General features: G+C 45.0%; 1 protein-coding gene across 29 annotated transcripts in view; it reads left to right on the top strand.

Annotated features, from left to right (window-relative positions):
• Window positions 1-23,477, top strand: part of TLE1 (TLE family member 1, transcriptional corepressor) — an 87,985-nt gene extending 64,508 nt beyond the window's left edge. For 18 of the 29 annotated variants that reach the window (XM_044920534.1, XM_044920533.1, XM_044920542.1 and 15 more), the window contains 7 exons: window positions 1,423-1,499; window positions 14,496-14,745; window positions 16,627-16,874; window positions 20,039-20,186; window positions 21,621-21,771; window positions 22,673-22,749; window positions 22,896-23,477. In XM_044920534.1, the coding sequence (XP_044776469.1) occupies window positions 1,423-1,499; window positions 14,496-14,745; window positions 16,627-16,874; window positions 20,039-20,186; window positions 21,621-21,771; window positions 22,673-22,749; window positions 22,896-23,003 (1,059 nt within the window). In that variant the 3' untranslated portion in view covers window positions 23,004-23,477. Of the gene's footprint in view, window positions 1-1,422; window positions 1,500-14,495; window positions 14,746-16,626; window positions 17,331-20,038; window positions 20,187-21,620; window positions 21,772-22,672 lie in introns of those variants that run through there. The other 11 variants (XM_044920532.1, XM_044920530.1, XM_044920537.1 and 8 more) reach the window with 3 other exon arrangements.
• The last annotated feature ends 3,894 nt before the right edge of the window (window positions 23,478-27,371 follow it).

Here is a 27,371-nt window from a genome sequence, read left to right as displayed (position 1 = left end):
GTTTAGGAGCTACTTTGGCGGTTCAGGGGACATCTGGTTTTCTCCCCCCAAGTAGATTTTTTTTTTGGAAGGCAGTGGAATGACTCAAGTAGCTCACAGAAGCCTTTTCATTCATTTTCTTGAGGGTTTTTATTTTCCCCTCTTTAATTCTTAGGAAAAACTATTTGAGAAGCTGTAATGTTTTCTTTCCGTGTCTATATTATCCTTTAAACCCAACAGTGTGACTCAGGTGTAAGCAGTGATCTGAAGGCAACAACGAGAAAACAGAGGTGACTGAACCCTGGGGCAGCTTGCCCATCTTCTTGCCCAGCCTTTTATGACTATGTAAATAGCCTCATTTTTGACCGGAAAGATACAAAACTATGCAAAGGGCAAAATCGACTGTAATCCTCAATTGCATCCGGGAAAGGAAACAGATGATAACCTGTATCAAATAGAAGTCCCTATATATTTCTCTCGGCTATTTAGAATACGTCATGTTCAGTTTTCTCCTCTCCCCTCTTCAGATGGCATGATCTCCAGTAGTTTGGGCTGATAGTGAAGTTTGTGGGTTTTTTCCCCTCATGTCGCACTAGTAAGAAAGGCTGTGCACTGGGGACAAGATAGTTTAAAGCAAAGTTGGCAACTAAGGGACTAGATAACCTTCATTAGGGCATGAGTGTTTAAGCAGTAACTTAGGCCAGTGGTATGAAACTGGGGGCGATTTTGTCCCCCTAGGGACATCTGGTAATATGTGGAGACACTTTTTTTTTTTTTTTAAAGATTTTATTTATTTGACAGAGAGAGAGAGACAGTGAGAGAGAGAACACAAGCAGGGGGAGTGGGAGAGGGAGAAGCAGGCTTCCCGCCGAGCAAGGAGCCCGATGCGGGGTTCGATCCCAGGACCCTGGGATCATGACCTGAGCTGAAGGCAGACGCTTAACGACTGAGCCACCCAGGCGCCCCGACACTTTTGATTATCAGAAGTGGAGAATGCTATTGGTACGTAGAGTGTAGAAGCCAGGGATGGTGCTAAATATCCCAAGACAGCCCCAAACAACTGTCTGGCTCAAAATATTGATAGTGCCAAGGTCGAGAAATCCTGACTCAGACAACATACTGCTCTCTGTACTTGCTTGGGCAAGGCAGGACATCCTAAGTCCACAGAAAGTATTTACTGTGGGAAGCTGGTTCTCGATGTACAAATAGACCACACTCCAGCCAACCTCCCCAGAAAGAAGCATGGCTTGTCATATTTACAGGTGGTTATATTACTTCTTGCGTTGTAATTTTTTTTTTTTTTGAAGAATGTTAGCACATGTTACTGTTCCTGTTTATGTTTCGTTGGAGATGTAGGAATTTCTAGTGAAAAGTCTGTATAGATGTTCACAAAGTGCCTACTCTGCATAAACTGAGTCTTCAATGTCTTATTTTTGTTTCCAGGTTGGGTTTGATCCTCCCCCTCACATGCGAGTACCTACCATCCCTCCAAACCTGGCAGGAATCCCTGGGGGGAAACCGTAAGTACCTGTGACTCTTCAGTTTTGTTTTAAAGGCAGTTACTTAGTCATGGCTATTAGCAGACTAGAATTCCAAAGGGAACACAGGCTTGGACGTTTCCAAGGAGATTTTTAGTGTCTTTTCCTGAGGAGCGTTAGCACTTTCTATAAATAGGCACCTTGTAGGTGTCATGCCTCTGTCTTCTCACTATGGGTGATCTCATGCATTTAGTTATTTCTGGAGAGAAGCTGTTGTAGACGGGGGCCAGGAAGGAGGCAAGAACCGGGGGTGGTTGGCCCTCCTTGCTTGACGCCTCTTCAGAAAGCTGCTCTGCTCTGCCTTTGGTCAGAGGGTAGCTGCTGGAGGTTTTCAACAGGACTGTGCTGTGGGCAGTAGTAAGCTGTCACCAACTGTTGAGATCTCCGAAATTGGAAACATGTCATCTTTCTACCTGGCTCAGTGCTACCTTTTCCTTATTTTGGTGGAAACTAGAGTTGTATGAAGGGTAGTTGTGGCGTCTGTTGGATCCCAGCGTTGGAGGTTGGAACCTCCCTGCCCACCCCTCCCCAACCCCCAATAAAGTTTGGTGCGTGCTTGACTCGGAGAAGTCCAAGATTACAAAACTCAGAGTGGCTTTGTGGGAAAGCATGAAAGATGGATTAAAGGGGCAAAAGAGCATTCAGAATTGAAAAACCCCGTTGGTTATTCTTCCGGGGTCACTTAAAATCACTTGCTTCCCATATGTTAGTAATTAGAAATGAGATTTTGAAGAATTTCTGAAGTCCTTAATTTCCATACAAAGCAAAATTGAAATATGGGGCGGGGGGGGTGTCTGTCTTACTTCCCAACATGTACTCTGATCTTCTGTAGGGCCTTTTACAATTTTGATTTTTCCAAATAGGGGTATGTGTCATAGGCCTTCAGTTTATTTTCCTTATACTCTCTGCCTTTGTGTGGTTGCTCTCAGCTTTCATTTATGTGTCTCCTGCATGTTGCATATTACGTTATTTTGAGTGGTCCATTCAACTACCTGGTCACCTTTGTGTGATTTGAATCAGAGCCTTTCTTCAAATAAACCAGCAGCATGAGGAAAAATGGAATCCTTACTCCATCACCTGCTTTTTGGAATCCTTACTCCATCACCTGCATTGCCACGGCTCTACTTTACACGCATTATAATATCTATTTCATGGTAATTTGATTCATGATGAAACGAGACTTTTTCTATACTAAGAACTGGTAGAGAGATGTTAAGAACTTACAGTGACATCTAGGCCCAGGGAAGAGCAGGATTAGGGGGTGGGACAGTGTTGTAAATGTTTTCTTACCTTGTAACTCTCTTCTGATTGAATAACCTTGAACTGCTATGTTGTTTATTTTCTTGGGTCTGCCCCTCTGCATCCAGCCTGGGATGCCCCCGGGCTCTTAGTGGGTATTTCTTATCCGGTTTCTGGCAGCGTAGCTGTCGTGTGTCCTACAGACTGGTGAGTGGATAAAGGACAAATGAGTAATGTGATGAGAGGCAATAATTAATAGTAACTGATGAATCCTCAGGGAAATAATAAGCAAATAATGCCAAGTTCAACTGACCATTATGGAAAGCCAGTTTCTTTCTTTTTTTTTTTTTAAAGATTTAAGATTTTATTTATTTATTTGAAAGAGAGAATGAGATAGAGAGAGAGAGAGCATGAGGGGGGAGGGTCAGAGGGAGAAGCAGACTCCCTGCTGACAGCAGGGAGCCTGATGTGGGACTCGATCCTGGGACTCCAGGATCATGACCTGAGCCGAAGGCAGTCGCTTAACCAACTGAGCCACCCAGGCGCCCCTAGGGAAAGCCAGTTTTAAGAGTCAGAGGTGTGGGGGTATGTCTGGCTGCCAAGACCCCACCCTAAATGGGACGTGTGAGGCAGGTGGGGTGGGGTGGGACGAGCTATGAGCTATCGTGATGGTCTTGAAGGTACAGAGGACCATTAATCAGACCTAGCTCCTTACAGTTTGTGTATGTGTGTGTGTGTGTGTGTGAGAATAATGCAATTAGACACAAAGTTGAAGCCTTCTCTGAATGATAGTACTGATGTCATGCTTATTAGAGCCAAAATACTCATGCCTTTGGCTTGTGAGCACCTTGGATTTCTTTGTGTTCACATCTATGTTAAGCTAGGGTACGACATGCTCAGGGTCAGTGACAGTGGGCACGGCAGCAAAGTTGTGAGAGTCACGCATGAGGGTGAGTCTCTGGATCAGAGTGGTCACTGCCCTCCAAAACAGCGAAAATATATTCTTTAGGATTCTCTTTTAAGTTTGAGGGGAGCCATGTTATGTGAGGAAGATCGAGTTAATATCAGAGGGGAAAAATGGAGTTCACCATTGTCTCTGGGATCTGGGCTATACATCCTATTCCTTTGTTTTAATCCATTAATTAGTATGAGAGAGCTTGCTGTCCTCATTGTTGAGTAAAGTAATACTCCCTGAGGCAGTGCTTCTCAAAGCTAAGACGACCAGTTTTTTCCCAACATGACCAAGATTGGTACTCTTGTAACAGACAAATAGGGGAAGAAAGATACACAGTGTAAGTCCCAGTTATTGTGGGTTTTTTGTGTTTTTTTTAAGATTTTATTTATTTGAGAGAGAGAGAGAGAGCACCAGCAAGAGGAGGGGCAGAGGGAAAAGCAGGCTCCCCACTGAGCAGGGAACCTGACTAGGGGCTCCATCCCAGGACCCTGGGATCAGGAGCCGAAGGCAGACGCTTACCCGACTGAGCCACCCAGGCGCCCCAGTCCGTTTTTTATTACAAGAGTCAGCTGACATGAGTTGACTCTGTCGAGTTGCTGTATAACCGTTTTCAACACTTCCTATCCCTGAGTGAGCTGATCTCCGTGCTGACTGTAGCAAATGTTTGCCGACCACACTTCGAACAGCTTTGGTCTGAGGCACCTAAGAGAAATGGTGACAAACCAACATGGCCAGGGTAAGGGTGAGCGAGGTGTGGTAAAGGTTTGTGAGTGTCATCCTCTGACAAATACCAATCGAAATAATATTTGGGTAGGGCGATGGATGGTTACTCTTGGACATTTGCGCGAGAACTGTGTCAGGCTTTGTGCCAGGTGCTGGGCAGACTCCAGGAAAGAGAATGTTCATCTTCCCCGCCTTTGGAGGGCCTGCTGATGTGGAAACATGAGAGAGACAAATGCTGCAGTATGTTTGTGAGGCGCCCTGAAGGCAGAGCAGTGGGGGCTAGGCAGACATGTAGAGTGATGATGGTTAGGATGGGAAGGGCTTCCTCGGGGTGAGGAGGATACACTGAAAGCTAAGCATGCGCAGGAGGAACAAGCCCACAGAGCAGAGAGGGCAGAAAAGGTGGACCATTGTAGGTAGAGGGGACAGCCTGCCACATGGTCCCAGCACATGGGAGCTTGAGGGATTCCTGTGCCAATGGATGAGTTCCTTCCGAGCGGCAGAGCCAGGAGAGTTCCAGTGGGGCTGGAGGGACCTTGACAGTGCCTCTTGTGTGAATGCTCATCTGTGGTTCAAGTCTCCCATGATCACCTCACCAGTGGCTGTGTGCTTCTGCCCATGCGTGTCTGGTAACCGGGCCTTGCTGTGGTGCCTGGAACGAGCCACTTTCCCTGGCTGTGGGAAAACTGTTCCAGCCCTCGAGCTGAGATCTGTCTCCCTGGAACCTTTATCCATCGATCCTGGTTCTTTCCTACCCCTTGAGACCACACAGCGCACCACTTATCCATCACCCTCATGGCAGCTCTTCAGATATTTGGAGACCACCATCTTGCCACAAGGCTTCTCTTCTGGCTGAATATGTCCGTTGCTTCAGCCCTATCTTGTGGGATGTGATTTCAGGTTCCCACACCATCTGCTCACTAAAATCTAACAGTCACCTCCCTCTTGTCCTCTCCCACTGATTTAATTGAAACCTACTGCATAGGCCTAAGGGACCCTATTGGAAGCTCACAGCCTAGTGATGGAGAGACCACATTAATCAAATAATCACAAAATTGAATGCATAATTGTAATTGAGAGAAGAGCTATGACCGAGAGAAACGCTATTCTGTAAAAGCATGTGGCAGGCTTCAAGGAAGAAGTGTTTCTGAGCTGTTTTAATCCCATAGGGGAGGAGGAAGGAGCATATGCAAAGGCCCTTGGCCTTACATTGTTGGTTTTTGTGTTGTTTTGTTTTTATCAAAGTAGAATAGAACAAGGTGACTCCTGTTGCCACTCTTTTGTACTTGTTGGTGTTAAAATGATGTAGGAACTCAGTAGGGTTTCCCAACCAACCTGGTCATTTTCCTTGTCTCCTTCACCCCCACACCTGTCTCTCCTGACCTCTCTATCTTTGTTAAAGGCATCATCCTCATTCTCTCCGACATCTGGGCGCAAACTTTAGCCTGTGATTCTTCCTTGTTTAAGTGACATTTCACCAGTCTTCTTCATTGTTGAAATCTCACTTAATTCCTACTGACTTTTGTCAGTAAGATCCTAGATAAGTTTTCCCCTTTATAAAGTGCTTACCTGATTAGGTTCCTTTCTTGCTCAGAGAGCTTCAGCAGTTGCACATAAACTGGTGATGGGGCATTCAAGGCTCCTCTAGTACTTTTACCCCCACCTGCTATTCTAGCCTCATGTCATGTGTTCTTTGCATCTTGTGCATGGGCCGAAAGAGAGAACCTTCCATTCTCTGAGAGCCTTTCCTTCTCCTAGCTGGAGCAATGTCCCTTTTTGCCAGTCTTACCTCTTTCTGTGGAAAAACTTTCTGTCCTTCAAAGACCATTTCTGTTGCCACCTTATTAACACGAAGCCTTCACTGATGCCTTGTGAAATGTGATCCCTCTCCAGGAGCACCTTGTAACATCTTGTTACCCCTTGCACGCCTTGGCCATGAGTGACCGTCATGTGCCCATGTCAGATCTCTACCTGCTTCTTCCCTACGAGAACTGAAGCTTTGAAGTCCCTCTGTCCCCTTGAGCACAAATATCCCGTAAACAAATATTTGGTGCATTGAGTACGTGGGAAATGAGTCTGGGATTGTGTAAGACTGTGACTCATCCTTTCTAAAAGAGATTCACATTTTGCATTTTAGAGTTCAGCACTGCTGATTTATAAGAGGTAACCCCGACTGTTTTCAAGCCCTCAAGGGGAGATTTAATTGGTACTGTTTGGTCAGCTTCACTTGAACTCACTTTTAGTTTTAGGAAATGTGTTCCCCTGAGTCTTGTGGAGATCCCTGGTAAGAGAAATTCTGGTTTAGTTAGGTGAACATCTCTTTGCTGTGCCTCACACCGCCCTCCCCCCAAAACGGCATTTTGGCCCTGAAGGACCGCTTTCCTCTCCGACCATGCTTGGAGGCTGTGCCCTACCTGCCTCATGTGGTGGCACCTAGAGGTCAGTAATAACTCAGACTAATAATAGTTTGGCTTGAGATCCAGCTTCGTTCCAGGTTCCTTCACCCTGTATTTTAATGCTAGACATGTAATTGAGAAATCTTACACCCACTCGTTTAGTGTTTAAATAAATCTTTAAAGTACCTTTTTGGAGTTGGAGCCTAAAGAGAAAAGAAAATCTTAACTACATGTGGGGTAAAATTGCTTCCTAGGAAAACATGTTTTGCAGCAGTGAGGAGAGGCCATCCTGGCTTCCAGCCGAGGAGACATTTCCATGGCCAGCCCTTGCCCCCATCCCCCACCCCATTTTCCAGTCCTGATCTTGCTTCTGGTTCCTCTGTTGACCATGTCTAGAATCCACAGCTGGCTTATTTAGTGGATTTGGAAATTAATTTGGCCCTCTTTTCACTGGTTATGATATTTGCGGGTTTTTTGGTCTATTAAACACCAAAAGTAACATGCTTGTTTTATGCCTCATTATCACATTTGGGTTTAGGTTTAATTTCTGTTTTTCTACTCTTTGATCTTCTGGGAATGTGTAGCTAATTTCTTGAGATTATATTGAAATGGAAGACCCTTTATTTATTTATTTATTTTTTGAAGATTTTATTTTATTTATTTGAGAGAGAGAGAGTGAGAGAGACCACAAGAGGGGGTAGGGTCAGAGGGAGAAGCAGACTCCCCGTTGAGCAGGGAGCCCGATGCAGGACTAGATCCCGGGATTCTGGGATCATGACCTGAGCCGAAGGCAGTCGCTTAACCAACTGAACCACCCAGGCGCCTGGAAGGCCCTTTATTTTGATGTGAGTTATGTGTAGCTACTAGAGAGCTGACCTCCTTGCACATCTCTCTCTCCCTCTTCCCCTTCTCAGAAATGCCTTTCAGTTTATCAGGTGTAAGTATGCTTTGTTTCTTTCTTGCTCACATGATTCTTGGTTGCCTGTAGTGGTTGGTTCCTTTGCTAGCATTTTCGAATTGAGCTTTGAAAGGGCTGTATTTTAAACTTTTCTTTGTCTTACTTTTCATCCAGGAATCTCTTGGTTTGATTCTTTGTCCTGCATGGGAGCCTTGTTTTTACCCAGCACATTTACATGTTTTCAAACATTTATTTTTTTTTTTTAAAGATTTTATTTATTTATGAGAGAGAGAGCACGAGCCAGGGGAGAGGGAGAGGCAGATTTCCTGGTGAGCAGAGAGCCTGACGAAGGACTTTATCCCAGAACCCCAGATCATGACCTGAGCCAAAGGTGGACACTTGACCGACTGAGCCACCCAGGCTCCCCACAGGTTTTCAAACATTTAGTTGGTAGAGGAAGTAGGGCCTAGAAATCAAAGTCATAAATGTTAACTTGGCTAGAGAACCTCCTAGATTATCAACTAGACCATCTCCCATTTCCTTTTTCATCTTTTTCATGTCCATTTTAAGAGGTTTTGCATTTGCCTTTTCAAAAAACATGGGAATAGTCCTACATTAAGGTCATAAATAAGGAAACAAACACAGAGTCTCCCATCTTAATGCTTTAAGTTCTCACCTTGTAATTTAATTGTTACTAAAGCCCTCTATTCCTGTAGATATGCTATCTTCCAAATAGGATAGGAATTGTGCCCTCATCTGCATATTTGCTGTTTGGAAGGATCCTGGGATGCCAAATTAGAAAAATCCTGTGTTTTATAGATGTTATGGGTTAGATATGCAGACCTTACGAAATGTTAAAGGTAAAGCTTGTTATATTGGCAGTGAAGGAGATTTTACCATAAATAGATGAATCGTATTCCCAAGGACCTGTTTTCTTTTCCTGAAATCTTAGAATAATATGGCTCTGATTTCCTTATGACCTCACATCCCAGTCCCCCCGCCACCGCCTTCATTATTCTAGTTCTTGAGGCTAAGAGTATCCTTCACAGTCGTAAATTACATTATTTTCATATACCTTAGGATGACCCAGATGCCCCAAGCCCTCCAAGCCTCCAGGGCCAGGACTCTATACTGAAGTGCCCTGACAACATTGACAAGAAGATTTCTCTTGTGTAGGCTACCTGTCTCCATCTTGATGGGCACGTGTTTTCCCTCTCGAGGCAATAATGTCCAAGTTAGTGCCAATGTGAAGCCAGGGTGAAGATTAAGAGCTCTCCTTTTGTGGCGGGCCTGCCCTGGATGCCCTGAACTTGCATCCTGGCCCTTCCACTTACTAGCCCAGTGGGCCAGTGACCCTGTCCTGTACTATTGCTTCTCATCTCCAGATAATAAGGAATAGTGAGCTACCTCCTGACGCGAGAACCAGAGATTGAATCTATGTTGTGTGTCATGCTTTTCTGGAAGTACCTTCCCACGCAACTTCATTTACACCACACCTCCTCAGTCATGTTTAGTGGGTAAGTTTTCTCAGGGCATCTTGTAAATATAGGGAAATGAGGCACAAGTAAGTTACCTATGGCCCCCACATCTTATTAGTGACTAGCTGAACCTCTAATCTGTGTCTCCTCACTTTTTTTTTTTTTTTTTTTTTTTTAACTCTATGGTATGCTCTTCAGCTGCCAGGCGCAGGATCGCGCTTTTTGCCTGTGACCTGTGGCAGCTTCTGGAAGGGTCCTGCATCCACTGGGCTCTGCTGACTTGGGGAAGGGCCATGGATTTCACTCCATCACTGTGGTTGCTTTCATTGCCTTTTGTTTCGGTCCAAATCGGCTCTCTAGGGACCGCATTCCCCCTTCGGGAATGTTGATACCGTCTCTTAGTGACATTTGGTAGGACGACTGGAAATTTCTGGGGGAAAGTTGGCTGGCATAACCCAGGTGGCTAGAGGACCCTCCACTTTCTTGTAGCTTACTCTCCTTGCCAGAGCAACCTTTCATGCCTCAACTTCTAAGCGAGTAGGGTAGCGATGAATGACTTGGGGTGTTGAGATCCAGCAGTATGCTGGCTGGAGAAGTCAGGCCACCTGTCCCTGAAGAACTCTGCAGTTGGAAAAACAACGAACGAGAAGTGTAAACACGTGTGGCAGTCCACAGTGTGGTACGTGCCATAGCTGAGATTTATAGGAAGAGACAGGACCCTGGAAAAGAATCCTCCTGCCTGGGAAGGTTGTGGCAGACTGAGGAGGAGAGCAAGTGACGAGCACTTAGGAGGGAGGCGGCGCTATTCTAGGCCAGAGGGAACAGTATTTGCACAACTTGGAGACGTGACAGGGTGCGGTATTTTAGGGGACTGGCCCGTTGTGCCACGTGGCAGGGAGTTCCAGATACAGGACGGTCACATGAACTGAGGCCCAGCCACAATATATTGTGAAGGACTTGGCGAGCCCCAAAGAGCGCGTGATTGGATTTTTGATATTTGTTCCGACAGCCGGAGCTTCCCCGTTGAGAATGCCAAGTCCACAGGCGGCGGGGTCTTGGCCGCGGCCATGATCTCTGGGGGCTGTGGTTCTTCATCACCGTTTACTGGATCCCGCTGCTGCCGTTCCTGTCTATTTCCAGCAAACCAATGACTCTGTAAACACCTGTTTTCCTTTGGCCGCAGAACACAGCATAGTTTTATTAGCAGCAGAGCTAGGAAAAAAAACAACCTGCTTCTCCAAAGCGCGGTCTTGTTTTCCAGCTTGCTCCTGTCCCCGAGAGGCTTCCTGGTGGGGACTCCTTCCTTTGAGTTCCTTCCCCTCTGCTGTGTGCCCAATAAAGGAAGCGGCCTCAGCTCCGAAAGAGTTTGACTTCATTCAGTTTTTTACATCTGTGCTGTCCAGGGGGCTTTATTCTTTTCAGTTCTCCAACCAGATTTCAGAATTAGATCCTGATCAGCAGGTGCTTGTGCAGAAAGCTGGGTTGGGGCAGGGGCTCAGTTCTCTGAGGCTTTCTTGGGTGCAAGTGGGTGGCCCCAGCAGTGTGGCCCCTAACGAGGGCACCAGGAGCTCATTCTTTCTGCCTCACAGTGTGCCACAGTCCTGGCTACGTGTCCTCTTCTCCTCTTTGTCAAGGGCTGTCTCTCCACTCTTGCCCTTCAGGATCTATGGATTTCCTTTGCCTCGTCATTGCCATGTGCTTTCCTGACTCCCACCCCGCACCTTCCTCCCTTTCTGCATTCCTGATCCTCACGCTCGCCCACTGGTTGATAAAAGAGCCCTTGATTGAGCATACCCTCACTCTCCTCTTTTAAAGTCATGGGTGTTTGATACCGATGCTCCCTTTCTCTGAGGGCCCTGCCAGTGTGGAGCACGGTGTTCAATGTTTAATGGTTTTGCAGCTCTTCTCACCCTTAGAGCAACCCCTGCATCCCTTATACTTGGTTGTATTTCTGTCTTGTGGATCAGGAACAGACACGTTACAGGCTACAGGTAGTGAGGCCGGGAAGGATGGCCACAGTTAGGCCAGCGAGCCGGGCATCTCCCATACATTTAACACACGAGTCTGGGCTCTTGACTTAGCTGTGGACCTGGTCCACTTGATCATCAGTCAGGAGCCCTCTCGACTTTTTCTTGAACAAACAAATAAATCTCAGCTTTTAGAATTGAGATAGACATACAGAAAAGTGCATGAATGGTGTGTGTATAGCTAAGTGACTTTGCACCAAGAGTACTGAAGAAGCCCTTCTTGTGTCCTCTCCAGTAGCTGAGGGGAACCCCCACTCTGGGTTAACATCACAGATGAATTCTGCCTGTGTTTGAAATTCTGTAAATCCAGTCCTTCCATATGCATTCTTTGGTGGCTGGCCTCTTTCTGAATTCAGGCTTGGGAGATATTTATAAATCCTCACTATGTGTTTATAAATTCTCCTTCCTGGTTGATTTTACTTTTCCTGGCTCTTCAATAAGTAGAGAATCTAAGTTTCCTTCTGGGATGTCTTTAATGTCATCATGATACACCATCAGCGTGGCCTTTTCCATCGATATGCTTGTGTCTTGTGTTCCTGTAGGTGAATAATTCCAGACTCTCGTCTGCTCCCCTGATTTTTCCTTCCAGTTGATCTCTCTTTGAGACCCATCAGCCCTTTGTGTCGTTCTGGTTTGTTCATTTGATTAGGCTCTCCAGCACCGCGGGCGGCACCAGCTTCCTGTGAGGCCCCCTGTGACTGATGTATTAACATCTCTGTGCATTTCCCCGGGGACCCAGAAATGTTCCCAGCTTCTGGCAGCAGGTCACTGCTCTGTGAATCAATTTTAAATTGCCTCAGTATGATGATCACAGACCTCCTGTGTGGTTTAAAGAAGAAGACACCTGGGAGAGAGGTGGGTGTCTTCCAAAAAAGGAGTGTACAGCTCTCTTGTCTACACTTCATGCATCTGTTTTAATCTGGAACATTGAACTCAGTAACAAGAGGGTTTCCAATTGAAGCAAGGTAAAATTTTCTTCCCCTAAAAATCCAGAATTGCTAAAAGGGTACCTGATGGAGAGTGCCTCCCTGGAGGTGCCCACCTTGATTTATGGCAGACAAAGAAACAGACCTTCACGTGTGCCATTATTCTCTTAAAGAAAGCTTTAAGAGGCAAGTTCTCCCCCTGTGTCAACCACTGTTCTAACCAAATACGTTCCGTTTGATTGTTTCATGAAACACTCTGGTCATTTCTCCAGCTTTACCTAGTTCATTGTTTGTCATTTTCAGACCCAGCTTAGGGGGTCACATAATTGCTCCTGGACCTTGAAGAATTCTTCAGCTCTTGTGGTCCCATCTTCAAGGGCAGTACAATGCTACTTGATCCCAACTCTGAATATCCCATAATAAATGGCATAGGTTCAATGCACATGTATTAAAATATCATGTGGGTGTGATATGTTAACTAAGGACACCAAAGGATACTGTGGGATAAAAAAATAAGGGATTTAGTGGCTTGTTTTGATGTAAGGGCTTTGAGCTATGGTTGTTTTGTATATTAATTTTCTAGTACATTCTGTAGGGTTCCCATTATGTGTGCTCAATGATTCACATTAAGAGTAATGTTAAGGATTTGGTCCAGCTAGCCATGTAATATTAGTTATTGGAACCAGTTTGTCAGGAAATAACATATTTCTAAGATCGTGTCATTTGGTTGGGAGAAGGGGAAGTTCTTTCTCAAGCCTTCATGTATTTGGTATTTTGCTTTCATAGAGTGAAAACAACAGCATATATTTTCTTCTCAAGCTTAGGGAAGTATGTAGGTTTTATGTGCAAGCAGGTTGGAAACCTGATAACCCTGTATCAGTTTTCAATTTTGTGCATGCTAAGTTATTTTACAAAATTTGAGTTAGCATTAAAATGAAAATTTGAGTTCTGTGTTAATACCCATGGTCTTTAGATCTGTAAAGGGACTGCAGGGTGCCAATGACAAGTTCCATAAAGGGCCCAGACTTACCCAGTGGGTCACGGACAGGAGGAAACTCTACATACTTCATTTGTTATGTATGCAGACCTATAGAAAAGACTTCATGTTGAACTTCTAGAATGCCTAGTGATGGCTTCAGATAGGAAGAAAGTGAAAGCAGTGGTCTTCAAAGTACCTAATTCCATCCGTTTGGATGTTGGGGGTGGATATTAGCATTTCTGCATCTTCCACCCTCTAAAGTATCTTTTCTTCTGTGCATGTTTTATAATGCCTGTGATATATTAGTGCTTGGATTTTAAGTCATTAGATCTTAAAGCGTACAATATGCTTTAAGATTTTGGGGTGGAAACAAGAATGTCCTAGAATTAGGTTTGTTCGTATTGAACACGGGAGGAAAACAATAGCTTGAAGTAACATAAAAGTTTATTTCTCTCTCCCATAAAAAGATACCGGCTGTCAGCAGGGCTCTGCATCCTGTGTTTGTGTTCCACTTCCTTCAGCAGTTGATTCCCATCTTCAGAGTCAGCTTGTGGCCCCCAAGGGCTGGTGGAGCTCGGGTCACCTTGCTCATACTTAAGGCATTAGGAAGGAGTAAGAAAAGAGGGAGCATCTTCAGCAGTGCATGTATGTTGAGCCACGTACATCTCAGTGGTGGGAACATGGCGAAGCAAAGAGTAGCTTTGCTGCCTTGGATAAAACTGGGGTTCATGGCTAAAGGAGACAGGGAGATTGTCGAGGAGAAAACTTGAAATCTATCATCAAGCTATTTGATGTAAGAGAATCTTTTATTATTTTCTCTTGATTATGCGAGAGTAAATTCAAGCCTGAAACTGGTGCATTGAGAAAACTGTTTTTGTTTGTCAGTGTTGAAATATACTGTTTACTGTGTGAAATTATTACGAGTTCTTAAGGGCTTCATCTGAAGCATAAAAAATAATCATTTAAAATTATGCTAAGAAATCGTAAAATTATACAGTGTACATGGAAGGAGGTATTTTATGTTAGTTTGGAAGCATAGTTAGCATTTTATATGGGATTGGAAGGAATGCTTTATGGAATGGTTAGACACAATTGAAAAATAAGTTAAATACTTAAAAAATATAGTTCAATATACCTGTCTTTTGGTACACCCTAGGCTTCCGTTATTATGTATTTTAAATTTGCTCCTTCGGTAAATACTTCAGCTTCTACTGATCTCAAGAAAATCCTAAGGAGAATCGTTCCCTTCTTTGTCTTCCTTATAGATGCTGCAGAGCTAATGACCAGCTGCTTTATGATAAATGTTTTCTCTGTCTCCTCTCCTGTCTTTCTCTCCAACCATCCCCCTCTCCAAAAGTGCATACTCCTTCCACGTTACTGCAGACGGTCAGATGCAGCCTGTCCCTTTCCCCCCCGACGCCCTCATTGGACCTGGAATCCCCCGGCACGCGCGCCAGATCAACACCCTGAACCACGGGGAGGTGGTGTGCGCCGTGACCATCAGCAACCCCACGAGACACGTGTACACGGGCGGGAAGGGCTGCGTCAAGGTCTGGGACATCAGCCACCCCGGCAACAAGAGCCCCGTCTCTCAGCTCGACTGTCTGGTGAGCGAACAGGAACTGGCGCACGAGGGTAATGTCTCTCTGGAGACTCAATAAGGAAATGGCTGTTTGGGCCTGGGTTTTATTCCCATTAGGAGGAAATGGAAGCCCTTTCTGTTTCCTGTGTTAGCTAGTTAGCTCCCCCACCCCTCTCCCTGAAATGTGAACGTTTCATTTGTTGCTCTTTCGGCAGTTAAATCCCAGAGTTGATGGATTTCTTTTAAAAAACATTGCACAGTAGTTTACAGAAGCTGTCCTTGTTTGAATGTGTATTCAAAAGGGGGTTTCCCATTTAATGAATGAAAGCACAGCGAGGCCTGGACTCTGAGCCCTGCAATCCACCCAACTTTTAATTTCCCTGCGGCCTTCGGATAAATATTGAATAGTAAACATTTGATAACGTGGCATAAAAAAGCATTCTGAACGGGGTCTGTGTTTTCAGGGAGACCTGGGAGGGCTGGCTGGGTTTTATTACCTGAACTTCAGGAAAGGTTAATAGATCACACTGCAAAAAAACGGGGGGCGGCCGCCTGCGAAACGGGAATGGTGAGAACGCTTTCCCGGAGTACCCTAATCCACCTGCTCCCAGAGTAGAATACCGTTTTGCATTTTTCAGGATCATAGCACATGTTGGGACATGTTCCGATCTCTATAAACTGTGACCCCAGAGTTTATAGCCCACATACCACTGGCCTGACGCAGAATCAGGGCCACACTGCCCCTGATATGGGGCCTGCCTACGCTTTGCCACGGCCAGTGGTGCGGTTTACCCACCGCCTGCCCAGCCATTGCTGAGGATTCGGGAGCCAGAGGTTTAAAAAAAAGAACAGTGGTGTTTTTGAGATACAAAAGCCTTTTTTTTTTTTTTTTTGAGGAGTTATTGATTTACTTTTTAATCACATAACTTTAAAAGATCTCCATTAATGAAATTTCAATGTGCTTCAACACAGGCCAACATCCTATAATAGGAGGAGTATTTTGTGACACTCATCACCTTTTTTGAGATTTATGTAGCGAGAACTTCAGTTCTGTCTATTTGGGTTGAAGGATAGCAGTTATTTCTTTCAGGGAAGGGAGGGTCATTTTAGGTCCCACCTTCCTTTTTTTTTTTTTTTTTTTTTTTTTTTTTTTCAGGGGTGGGGGCAGGGGGGGAGGGAGAGAGAGCATCTTCAGCAGGCTCCACACCCAGCACGGGGCCCACGACCCGTGATCATGACCTGAGCCGAAATCAAGAGTTGGATGCTTAACTGACTGAGCCACCCAAGCGCCCCTCCCACCTTCCTTTTTTAATATGTGCTGGTTTTGATAGAGAGATGACCTCTTTTATCAATTTCTTTGGACTGAGAGGGTTGAATACGGCAGCAACCGTATTACCCCTTGAGAAAGCAGCTCTGTTAAAGTTCTAATAAGGAGCCACGTGGCTAATGAAGAGTCAGCACAAGCCTTAGATAGAGATTTAAGAGTAATGAAAACCAGAAGGTAGGCAGCAGGTCCGCACTATCCAAATAGTAAATAAGGGCGGGTGATGAGGTCAGAGATTTATAAACTAGCTTTGAAAAGTGGTTTCTTCACAGAGAAGTACGTGCACACCTACCTTACATCCGCTGATCATTTCAGTTCTTTCTACTCAGCAGGAAACTGGACGTCAGGAGAAGTTCCATTTAGTGTTTGCACATGCCCGAGCGAGCCTCGGAGTTTGTTTTGTTGACTATTTCAAAGGGGACAGTTACAATTGGAACCCAATCTTTGCTACAGAACTCTTGCTTTGCAGGTGTCCACGAAATACCACTTTTTCAAGTCAAAAACCAAGATAGCAGTTAGAGAGCATGGTATTGTTATTGCTTGGTCATGCATCATAGCAAGTGAATTACGTTTATTTCACAGAACAGGGATAACTACATCCGTTCCTGCAAATTGCTCCCTGACGGTTGCACCCTCATCGTGGGAGGGGAGGCCAGTACTCTGTCCATCTGGGACCTGGCGGCTCCCACCCCGCGCATCAAGGCAGAGCTGACGTCCTCGGCCCCCGCGTGCTACGCCCTGGCCATCAGCCCCGACTCCAAGGTCTGCTTCTCGTGCTGCAGTGACGGTAACATTGCCGTCTGGGACCTGCACAACCAGACGCTGGTGAGGTGAGCAGCAGTGGTTTTCTAGGGTGGGGGTTCCCTCCTTGGGTACCTGGGCCTGAAGACCTCCTGCTTCTGGGCCTGCACCCAGGCTCTCAGCCCGTGTGAAGAGCCTCCTGTGTGCCAGGCTTGGAGCTCTAGGCATCGGGGGTGTGAAGACAAAACTGTGACCCTGCCCCTCTGGGGGGCTTATAGCCTTGCTGCTGTGCTCGGTGTCCCCCACACTTTCCTTTTACCTCCCCAACATCCCCATTCTTCAGCCACTTACAGATGCGAGACTTGTTCAAAATATATTCCTGACATATACATACCATGGATTACCTGGCGGTACGGAGGGTCCTTAATACTAGGTGCTTTTGGCTTTGGCTAGAACCTTGTTTGTGTAAACAGGAGCCAAGTGATAAAGGATAACAGAAAATCAACAAAAGGATATTAGAAGAGGAGATTCCAGGGGCACCTGGGTGGCTCAATCAGTTAAGCGTCTGCCTTCGGCTCAGATCATGATCTCAGGGTCCTGGGATCGAGCTCCGCATCAGGCTCCCTGCTCAGCGGGGAGCCTACTTCTCCCTCTCCCTCTGCTGTTCCCCCTGCTTGTGAGCACGCGCTCTGTCAAATAAATAAATAAATATATATTTTTTAAAAGGAGATTCCATGAACTTTGCCCAAAAAATGGTTTTAAAGTGTGCATGTTTCTCAATTACTAAATCAGTGCTGTCCAGGAGTCATTCCACCCTAGGAATGAGCCCGGCTTCCTGCAATCTGTTCTCTTAACTGCGGTGACAGCTGCAGTCCTGCCACCTCTGTGTCTGTCCTTGGCTCTAGCCAGTGCCTTCCCTCTGCTGAAGTCAAGAGTCCACACCAGAGATGTTACAGAAAAGTCTTTACAAAGGGAAGCACTAGTTAAACATCCCAGGGAAACCTGATGTGTGTTCCGCTTTTTCATTCCGTTTTCTTTGCTCAGAAACGCTCTTCATTTATGGTGTGGTGTTAGGCTGGTGAATGATTTAGCAGGGCTCCTTTGATGCTTTGGGTCCATGTGCCAGAGCGAATGGATGGACTTTCGAAGTCAGTATAGCAGCTTCGTCTCCCTCCAAACCACCCCTGTAGGAATCCAGTCAGTGTCACTGGGCCCCACTCTGTCCCTGTGTGTGGCTGATGCCGTGACCATTATTTTTCTCTTGTCATGTGCTGGGCAGCTCAGAATGAGCACAATGGACACACATAGCTGTAGCTGACAGCCCCTTCAGACTTTTAGCCTGGCCAGTGTTTGCTGTTTTTTTCTTTTCTTCTTTTTTTAAAAAAAATCTGAATAAATAACACTTTTAAATTTTTAATGCTAAGGGCTTTTCAAATATTAATCCATTTAATCCTTATAACGTCTGCATTGCTATTACCCTGATTTTATAGGTGAGGACCCTGAGGCACAGAAAGGTTAAGTCTGCCTGCCTGGCTCACACAGTCGGGTGTGGGGGAGATGTGATGGGGCGCAGGCATGCTGTTCTCATGTCTGTGCTCCGAACCCCTGCTCTGTGCCGGTCCCCGGGAGTAAACAGCTGCTGGGTATAATGGGGTAGTGCTTTATGAATGTCTTGCCCACTTTGGGTTGGCCACATGTGGCTAACGGCTACTCTGTGTGAGAGGGTGGCATGGAGTCTGCTCAGTATCTCAGTATTTACTGAGACCCTGCATGGTCTAAACCTATCTTCTGGGAGCCTAAGAGTAGCGCTGAGATTTGTGGACAGAGGGATGGAACATCCACCAGGCACCTGAAGTCCGCAGAGAAAGGCATTTGTAGTCAAGGAGTAAAGTATTTCATGAGTTCTAGAGAAGGCAGGGGTGAAATGCAGAGAGGTCATTGGGTTTCCAGAGCAGTTTGAGGGAAGGAAGGAATAGCAGAACTTTCAAAAGATGAACCTGGGACTTCAGTAGTCCTGCATGACCTATGGGGAGTCTTGGAGGAAAGTGGGGCTGGTTGGGGTACGTGTGCCTGGGATGGGGTGGGGACGGTTGGGTGCGTGCAGGAGAGAGGACTAAGGTGGACATTAAGAATAGCTTTTGGAGGAACAGTCTTTGAAGTGATAGTTCTTGTCTCAGAATTCATGGCAAGTGGTGCTTTTGTCTTATCTTCCACGCTCTTTAAATTCTAAGCTCAGTTTAAAAGTTTGGAGTTCTGCGGGAACAATAAGGTGAGGGGGACCTAGAGGAAGGACAGACGTAGAAACTTTGGGTGTTGAAATTCTCAAGCCACTCCAATGAATCCCTCCTGGTTCACCATAGTGACTGGGCCTGTTCTGGTCACATCCCTGCTGGCTCCCTCTTGGCATGGAAAACCAGGTCCGGATCCACAAATCACCAGCCCTGCGATGGCTCACCTTGGCCTCTCCCTCAGCAAACCCCCCGCCTTTGGCCTGGCAGAGCATCGGCACTCTGCAAATCCCTGTTGGTTGATTGGTTTTGGTAGTGTTTTTTGACTGAAGCACAAGAGTTCCCTTTAAGAGAACAACCTTGTGCTCAGCTTCAAGGCAGGTTCCCCGCTGAGGTGCCCATGGGTCAGCCTCGGCAATTAGCTTTGTCTCATGCTGGCCCCTGAGTCAGGAGGCCAGCATGACCCTTTGTCTCTGGGAGTCCAGATTTCCTAATGTAGGGCTCTTTCTAATACAGAAAGCAAGGTTGAGTAAATATGTGAGCTCATATGCTTTGTTGCCATGAAGGGTATCGCTGTGTGGATTCACTCATGGAAAAGTAAGTGCTTCTGGACCCTGAGCTCGTAATGTCGTGATGCAGGCCTACATCTTTCTTTACAGAACATACTTGGGATTCTGTGTGTTTGTCCTCCCCCGCACCCCCTTCAACACTCAGACACTTTTTCCAGACCTGGGAAGAATTTTCCCTTCCAGACGGATTTGTAAGAAGAGCTATAAGAGCGTATTTTATTCCTCCTGTGTGATGACCTAAAATGGCATTCCACGTCTTTAGCACTTGGACCTCAAAAAAAGAAAAGGAAAATCTGCAGGTGCTACTCCCTCCTCGGGGGAAGGTTAGTGTGATCTTGCACATCAGCAGACACTGAAGAGATGACACATGCACACCGAGTCCAAAGCTAACAACACAACAGTGTTTACCTTGAGCTTGGGCAGGAAATCATTATTCAATCTGGTTTGTTTTATCAGGCAATTCCAGGGCCACACAGACGGGGCCAGCTGTATTGACATTTCTAACGACGGCACCAAGCTCTGGACGGGCGGCCTGGACAACACAGTCAGGTCCTGGGACCTGCGCGAGGGGCGGCAGCTGCAGCAGCACGACTTTACCTCCCAGGTGACGGGCTCCCCACTCCCTGCCCCTGGCAATCTCTGACGTGGTCTGCGTGTGGCATCCTTCTCCCTCCTTCACACCCCACCTTAGTAAGAACAAGGCAGACAGACCAGCCTTGACTATGAGACGCTGATTTAAAACAAACAAAAACAACCCCCACAGACAAACAGACAGTGTCCCTGAAATGCTTAGAGTGGTTTCTAAAACCCTATCGGTGAAGACCTGTTAGTTTTATTTATGTATGAGTTCATTGAAGGAACTTACTCAGTGAAGAGCCTACAGTTTGACCTGTTGGAACATATTCCCACCGTCCAACGTGGGGTGAGAGATGATTATTTGATTCACATATAAAGAGAGCTTGAAAAATAGGCAGGGTTATCACGAGGAGTCGAGAAAAAATCACGACAGCTCTGAAAGTTAGTTCATTTCCCTTGCATTAGGGGGCTTAAAAAAATGCGGTGCTGTCTCTGTGGATGCCCATTTTATTATTCATCCCTGGGAAAATGGACTCGTGGCTGACTAGATTGATGGAGGTTTGAAATGATATGAAATGGCAACTTTGTGGATCGTGGAGATGCGTTAGATGTCGAGTGTCTGAACCTAGGCTTGTTTTGGGGAAAGATGGTGCCATTTTAAGTGTCTTCTGTGGGTGGAATTGTTCTTTTGATCATTACTTGCATACAGCTATGCATATTACTCAATTTCATGTCCTGTTAGTCTTTTGTGGAGTTTCTTAGAGTCTTCCTCATTCCCTTTATAAGCTAGGGTACTGTTTTTGGTCTGCCTTTTTTTTTAAAAAAAACTTCTTATGGAAAATTTCAAATATACATGGGTGCAGAGAATGCCCTAGCATATATGGAAGTACAGAGAAGTGTCCAGTAAACTCCACTTGCCCATCACTGAGCTTTACAGTTGCAAACCCATGACCAGTCAAGGCTGGTCTGTATCATACCTGCCCCCAAACACTGGATCGTTTTAAAGTAAATTGTATCATTTCATCCACAAGCATCCCAGTTAAGTATCTGCAAAAGACAAGGACCACATTAGAACATACTTACACACAGATGTCATTATTATTAAGAATAATTTCTTGGGGGCACCTGGCTGGCACAGTTGGTAGAGCATGCGGCTCTTGATCTCAGGGTCATGAATTCAAGCCCCACATTGGGGGTAGAGATGACTTAAGTACGTAAAATTAAAAAAAAAATAACTTCATCACATGTGATGTACGTATTCCAAGCTTTCTGATTGTTTTCCTAAAGATGTTTAACACTTGGCTGGTCTGTGTTGGGTCTCTTGTCCTGTGGACTATACTGCAGTCTGGAGTTTGCTGATTACATCCCCCTCTCTTGCTGTTTTACCCCCATTTCTGGTTGCCATTTCACTTCTTGGGTTTATTGGGCAAAATCACTAGCGAGCCTGTTCTGCTTCCTACAGATCTTCTCCCTTGGATACTGCCCAACTGGGGAGTGGCTGGCCGTGGGCATGGAGAGTAGCAATGTGGAAGTTCTTCACGTAAATAAGCCTGACAAGTACCAGCTGCATCTCCATGAGAGCTGCGTGCTGTCCCTAAAATTTGCTTATTGTGGTGAGTTGAGCTGAAAGGAAACTGGAGGACGCCAATGGCCTCAATGGAAAATACTTCTTAAAAAAAATAGTAGAGATCATGTCTGGAAAAAATGTTCTCTGAGCAACTGGATGCAATAATTCTATTGTCTTAATATGTTCCTCAGAGCATAGTGATGTCCGTTTCAGCCTGTTTTCCTAATGTGGGAAAAGTCAGCAGGGGATGTAGTTGCCTAATACAAGGTTTTGACACAGATTTTTTTTTTTTTCTTAAGCGGGGAAGTCTGGGGCAGAGGTGGAGGGCAATTAGTTACCACTCTGAAAGGGGGCAGGATTTATAGAAGCCTGGGGCAGCCACGTTGGAAGTTCTTACAGGCTGAGCAGCATAGGGAACTAGGATCAGAGAAGGGCACACTCAGCTTGCCCCACACTGTTACATACTCTGCGGTGAAGATGAAGAGGGAAGAAGTTCACGTGGGGTCAGATCCTTGTTCTCGAGATGGGTGGAGGGATGAGTAGCTGTTAGTCACTGAGCCCATTGTATCTGGCATTTTACTTAGGTTCATCCTTTAATCCTCCCCAGTCCCAATTTCATCATGAGGAAATGGACTAAAAGGACAGCAGCTTTATCGAGTCAGTATTTGAGGACCCACTTGTGCTGGGTGTGATGCTGTCCCAAGTGTATCCGGTGGCTCGTGGGGCTGACACGGTCCCTGCTGCTGCTGAGACAAAACCCAAGACCACAGATGGCTCACAGTGGAGCCCTGATTTAAAGCCTGCTCTCTCTCCTCCTGTCCTAGGCCAAGCCCTTGGACATGATAGTTCATGATTAGAAATGCTCTGAGTTTGTTGAAGTCCAGGTTGCTAAGAGTATAGGAGGAATTTTAATCGTGTTCACCTCCATGTTCCTTTGCTAACTCTAGGTAAGTGGTTTGTAAGTACTGGCAAAGACAACCTCCTCAATGCTTGGCGGACCCCCTACGGAGCTAGTATATTCCAGGTAAGTAAGTCAGTGCTCCTCACCCAGAATGACCGTTTGATCAGGGCGTTCTCCATGACTCCGGCAGTGAAGGCACCTCGGGGAGGCGCAGGGCCCCTGAGCAGCTCTGTTCACATTAAACCTGCTCCCACTGTTTTCTCTTCCAGTCCAAAGAGTCCTCGTCCGTGCTGAGCTGTGACATCTCTGTGGATGATAAGTACATAGTCACTGGCTCAGGGGACAAGAAGGCTACAGTCTACGAAGTCATCTACTGAAAACATGATGTGGTTTAACTTTTAGAGTTGAATCGGGCCAAAATGTTTTGAATTTGTAGAAATAGAAAAGTTGTAACTTTAAAAGGAGGAAAAAAAAAAAAAACCACGAAAACCTGTTTCCAAACCTTGACACAAAACTACTTTGAGTCTACAAAGAGGAGGCGACGAATCCATCAACTGAAGGTCACCCATCTACCTAGACCAAACGGAGCACCAAGGCAGAGTGGACAGAGGGGCCAAGGGGAGTAGGCAGAGCCTCTTCTTTCCTGTCTGTGTGATCTGCCGAGATTACCTTCCTGTTCCTTGCAGTTCTCCTCACCTTCTGTGCTTGGTAGAGCAGTGGTGTCTCCAATGAACTTGTTTCCTGGTTTTGCATCTTGTGAAATGTTTTTTTGTATTTTTGTTGAAGGTTAAACATTTGTATAAATTGTAAATATATTTGGTTTATTACAGTAAAGGCTTTAGTACCAATAAGTGGTTTTCCTCTTCCTTCTTTGTTGTTTTTAATCAAAGCTTTGGGATCACTCATGTGGGTTTTAGAAGCAAAGTCCACACATGTGCAGAGGAAGTTTAAGCATGCACTTTTGAATTTGCAAATAGATTCAGTCGTGGGCTCGCACTGCACTAGCACCTAATCAACACTTCTGAGTTACTGGGAACTCAGGACCAGAAATAGTCAGTACTTGAAGGTTTACTTATGACACTTTTATTTGGGAAGCTAAAATAACTTCATCAAGATTTGTGTTTTTTTAAAAATACTCTTGTGATTGGAGGTCACAAATTAAAGTTCTGCTTTTTCTTAGTGATTCCCTGGGAGACAGAATATCCTCTTCTCTGGGAGAGTGCAGCATCTTCAGATCTTTTATTGTCTCCCTTGGCAAGCTTCACATCTCAAGACATGTGGGTGACTTGTGTTCAGTGTTAAGATTGATGATGTTCACAAAGCTGTGGAATTCATTAACCTGTAAAGGAAAGGTGGGATGCCAACTGGTTTTGTCTCGGTAATACTTAATCTATTATATGGGTTGACCTGAGCCAGTCACACCCAGCACTGAGCCCCATTCTTCTCATTAAGGCTTTCCCTGCAGCTTCTAGCCATTGCAATCTCTCATTAGTCCGGTCTTCCTCTTGGTGGACAAGCTTTTATTAATTTGATTAGATGAAACCTGTAACCCTGGGCTTTTAATAAGTTGACCATGCATGTTTCCTCCCGAAAAGGCTATATGGCTCATATCTTCATATACCTATTACTTACTGTTATACTTTAGGAAAGAATGGTTAATATTTTTAAACCGCGTTTCCTGGCTATTTAAAAATAGCACCTAAGGAAGTTTTAATGTTCTTGTTTTCTTAGGATCGAGCAAGTTGTTGGCAGTTTGTCTTAATATTTTTCATTTGTTATCCAGACCTTCTTGTTTTTATACATTTAACATTATTTTGTTTGCTTTTTGCCAAAATAATATTTGTTTATGCAGAGAGTTTTTTCAATATTTTCTCTTCTCATTAAGTGAATGGCAGAGCCCTAATTACTAAGGCTGATTTCTCTCTCATCACTTCCTTGTATAATGAAGTACGTTTCTATACTATAGACTCTGATGGCTTATTAATATAGTATTTTCTGTTGTCTCTCCTTTCCTGCCTGCCTCCCTTATTTTCTGTAATAGGAGGGGAGAAGTTACATTGCTACAACAGAGACCCACCAGTACAGTGGCTTAGAGACCACAGGGGTTTGTGTCTCCCCTGGAGACCCAGACCAGCAGTGTAGCTCTGTGTTTTCATGCTTGCTTCCCTTGCCCCCACTTCTAGCCAGCAGTGGGGAAAGTGAAAGTCCAAGGAAACAGATGTCTTTGCAAGCAGGTGACTGAAGAATCTGGTCATTATTTCTATTGGCTGGGACTTAGTCACGCGGGGGGCTGGGAAGTGGGGTCTCTTGCTTGCTGTGCAGCTGTGTACCTGCCCATCAAGAAGAGGGGGAGCATATTTGAAAGGACTCTGGGTTAAAGAAATAGTCCTGTTTTCTGTTGGTGCATTTTTTCCTTCCATGCTTTCTTGTTTCCCACGCTTCTGAGATTCTTTCTCTAGTGAGATTTTCTGAGGGTCTAGCCCTTACAGCTCATCGACTATCTTGAATCTGATGAAACCACTTCCATTTGCTAGTGAGGTACTGGAAGAGGCATTTGAGGGCTGGTCCTATTCCTCTGATCAGGGTGTTTGGAATCTTGGGGAACTGCTGAGACAATGGCTTCCCTACACATAAGATGGGAATGATACAGTAGTCATGCCTGCTTCTCTGAGTCTTGGGGATCAGGAGCAGGTACGTGATGCAGGACTGAGTGGCAACAGTCTCACAATTGGGGGATATGAGTGGGAAAGTGATTTCTTCCTAAACTGTGAAATTAGGAGTCACACTCCTGTCCCCAAGGAGCCTGGAATCATGGGGTTGTTGAAACCCTGGTATACCCTGTGCCTTGAATATGGATTATAAATTCAGGTTCAACTAGAAGTTGATCGCCTGTATGTGCCAAGAGCCGTGCTAGGCAATTTCACCTATAAAAATGTTAGGAGATGATTGTCATTATCCCTAGATGTATTTAATTTTTTTGTTTGTTTGTTTTGTTTTGTGTTGGTTTGGTTTTTTTTTTTTTTTTGGTTTTTTTTTTTTGGTCACTCGCAGTCTTTGCACCTTGAATGTGGGTTTCTGCCATGTAACTCTTCCATGGAATTGAAATTCGCTGGGTAAAAATTGAAATCCTAGTGAGATTAGGTTTGGAATGCCTTTCCTTAGTTAACTAGATGTTTCTAGCACTTAAAATGAGGATAAAATATTTCATCAATATGATGATTAACTTTTTTTTTTTAAGTTTGCTATTTGCCAGGTGGTAGGGAAGTGTTTGACGTAAATTATAATCTTCACAGTGGTGGAGAGATGGGATTTTTGATGGCCTATTTTTTTTTTTTTTTTAAATTTCGTGACTGGTAAGTAGCATCTGGTTTTAAAGCCATAGAGCGTTCATACAGGGATTTTATTTTTTTATTTTTTAAAGATTCTTATTTATTTATTTGACAGAGAGAGAGATAGCGAGAGCAAGAACACAAGCAGGGGGAGTGGGAGAGGGAGAAGCAGGCTTCCCGTGGAGTAGGGAGCCCAATGCGGGGCTCGATCCCAGGACCCTGGGATCATGACCTGAGCCGAAGGCAGACGCTTAACGACTGAGCCACCCAGGCACCCCATACAGGGATTTTAAAAAATGGCATTTGTGCTAATGGCACACAGAGGTTGTGACTTTCCGAAATGAGTTTTCCAACAAATCGGAGAGATCAAATTCTTAACTTCGGCATGCTGCTTCATGCCATCAGGAGACTGCTGCCTCTGTCATCAGCTTGAAATTTGAGTGATGACATTTCAAGCCCTCCACTCTGCTCTAGATCCATGGATTTTTTCTTCTCGGATATCTTCTCTTCCCTCTTCGCTCAGCAATGAAGTTGTCAGATCACCACAGTTTCGGGCTCCCCTGAGCAAGATGAAGCTTGGGTAAGGGTTATTTTCTGCCCTGGGGAATTTACTCTCCAGGCAACCAAAGCTTTGGCTTCATATTTTGTCCTGGCACTTAAACAGTTAAATGCTTGTTAGTTGGGTTCATGTTTCTAGAAAAGTGGTTTTCAAACTTCAGACTGCATCAGAATCACCAGGAGGAACAGATTCAGATTTCTGGGTCTCCATCTCTCGAGTTTTTGAGTCAGTAGATCAGGACCTGAGAATTTGTATTTCTCCGAGTTCCCAGTTGATCTTGAGGCTGCTGGACTGGAAACCACACTTTGAGAATTGCTAATCTATAGCAATAATCTTTACAGTGAACTATCGGTGTGTTCAAAAACTATTAGAGTATATTCATATTCTCTTAAGACTGGAACTCTCCCATCTTTTAAGCTTTGCGGGTAAGGATTAGAACTAAAAGGACAATAAAACACAAGACATACTGTTTTGAAGTGGCTGTTCTTGCATTAGTCTTTGCTCTCAAAACGAACTTTTGAAGCTGAATATTATAATACAACTAAGTGCAAATTGAGTACTTTAAAAAGTTGCTCTTTGCATTTAGTCATAATTTAATCTGAGTTATATGAGCCTTCTATCAGGGTTGGAAAACCTACCGTAAGGACCTAATGTAGTGGAAGTCTTGAGAATGCTTAATTGGAGTGGTGATGCATAATTAAAAGTTAGAAATTGTTCTTTGAAAATTGGAATACTTACTGTGTGTAAAACAATAAGCTGCTGACTTTATAGAGTGTTTTTATTCTTCAGATTATCGTATTAGATTCAGTCAGCCCACCAGCATTTACTGAAGATGTGACCTCAAGCCCTTGGCGAGG

The sequence above is a fragment of the Neomonachus schauinslandi genome, chromosome 13, assembly GCF_002201575.2.
Source record: "Neomonachus schauinslandi chromosome 13, ASM220157v2, whole genome shotgun sequence".
NCBI lineage: Eukaryota > Metazoa > Chordata > Mammalia > Carnivora > Phocidae > Neomonachus > Neomonachus schauinslandi.
Note: the sequence above shows the minus strand (reverse complement) of the source record. Positions and strands in the feature narration are given on the sequence as shown.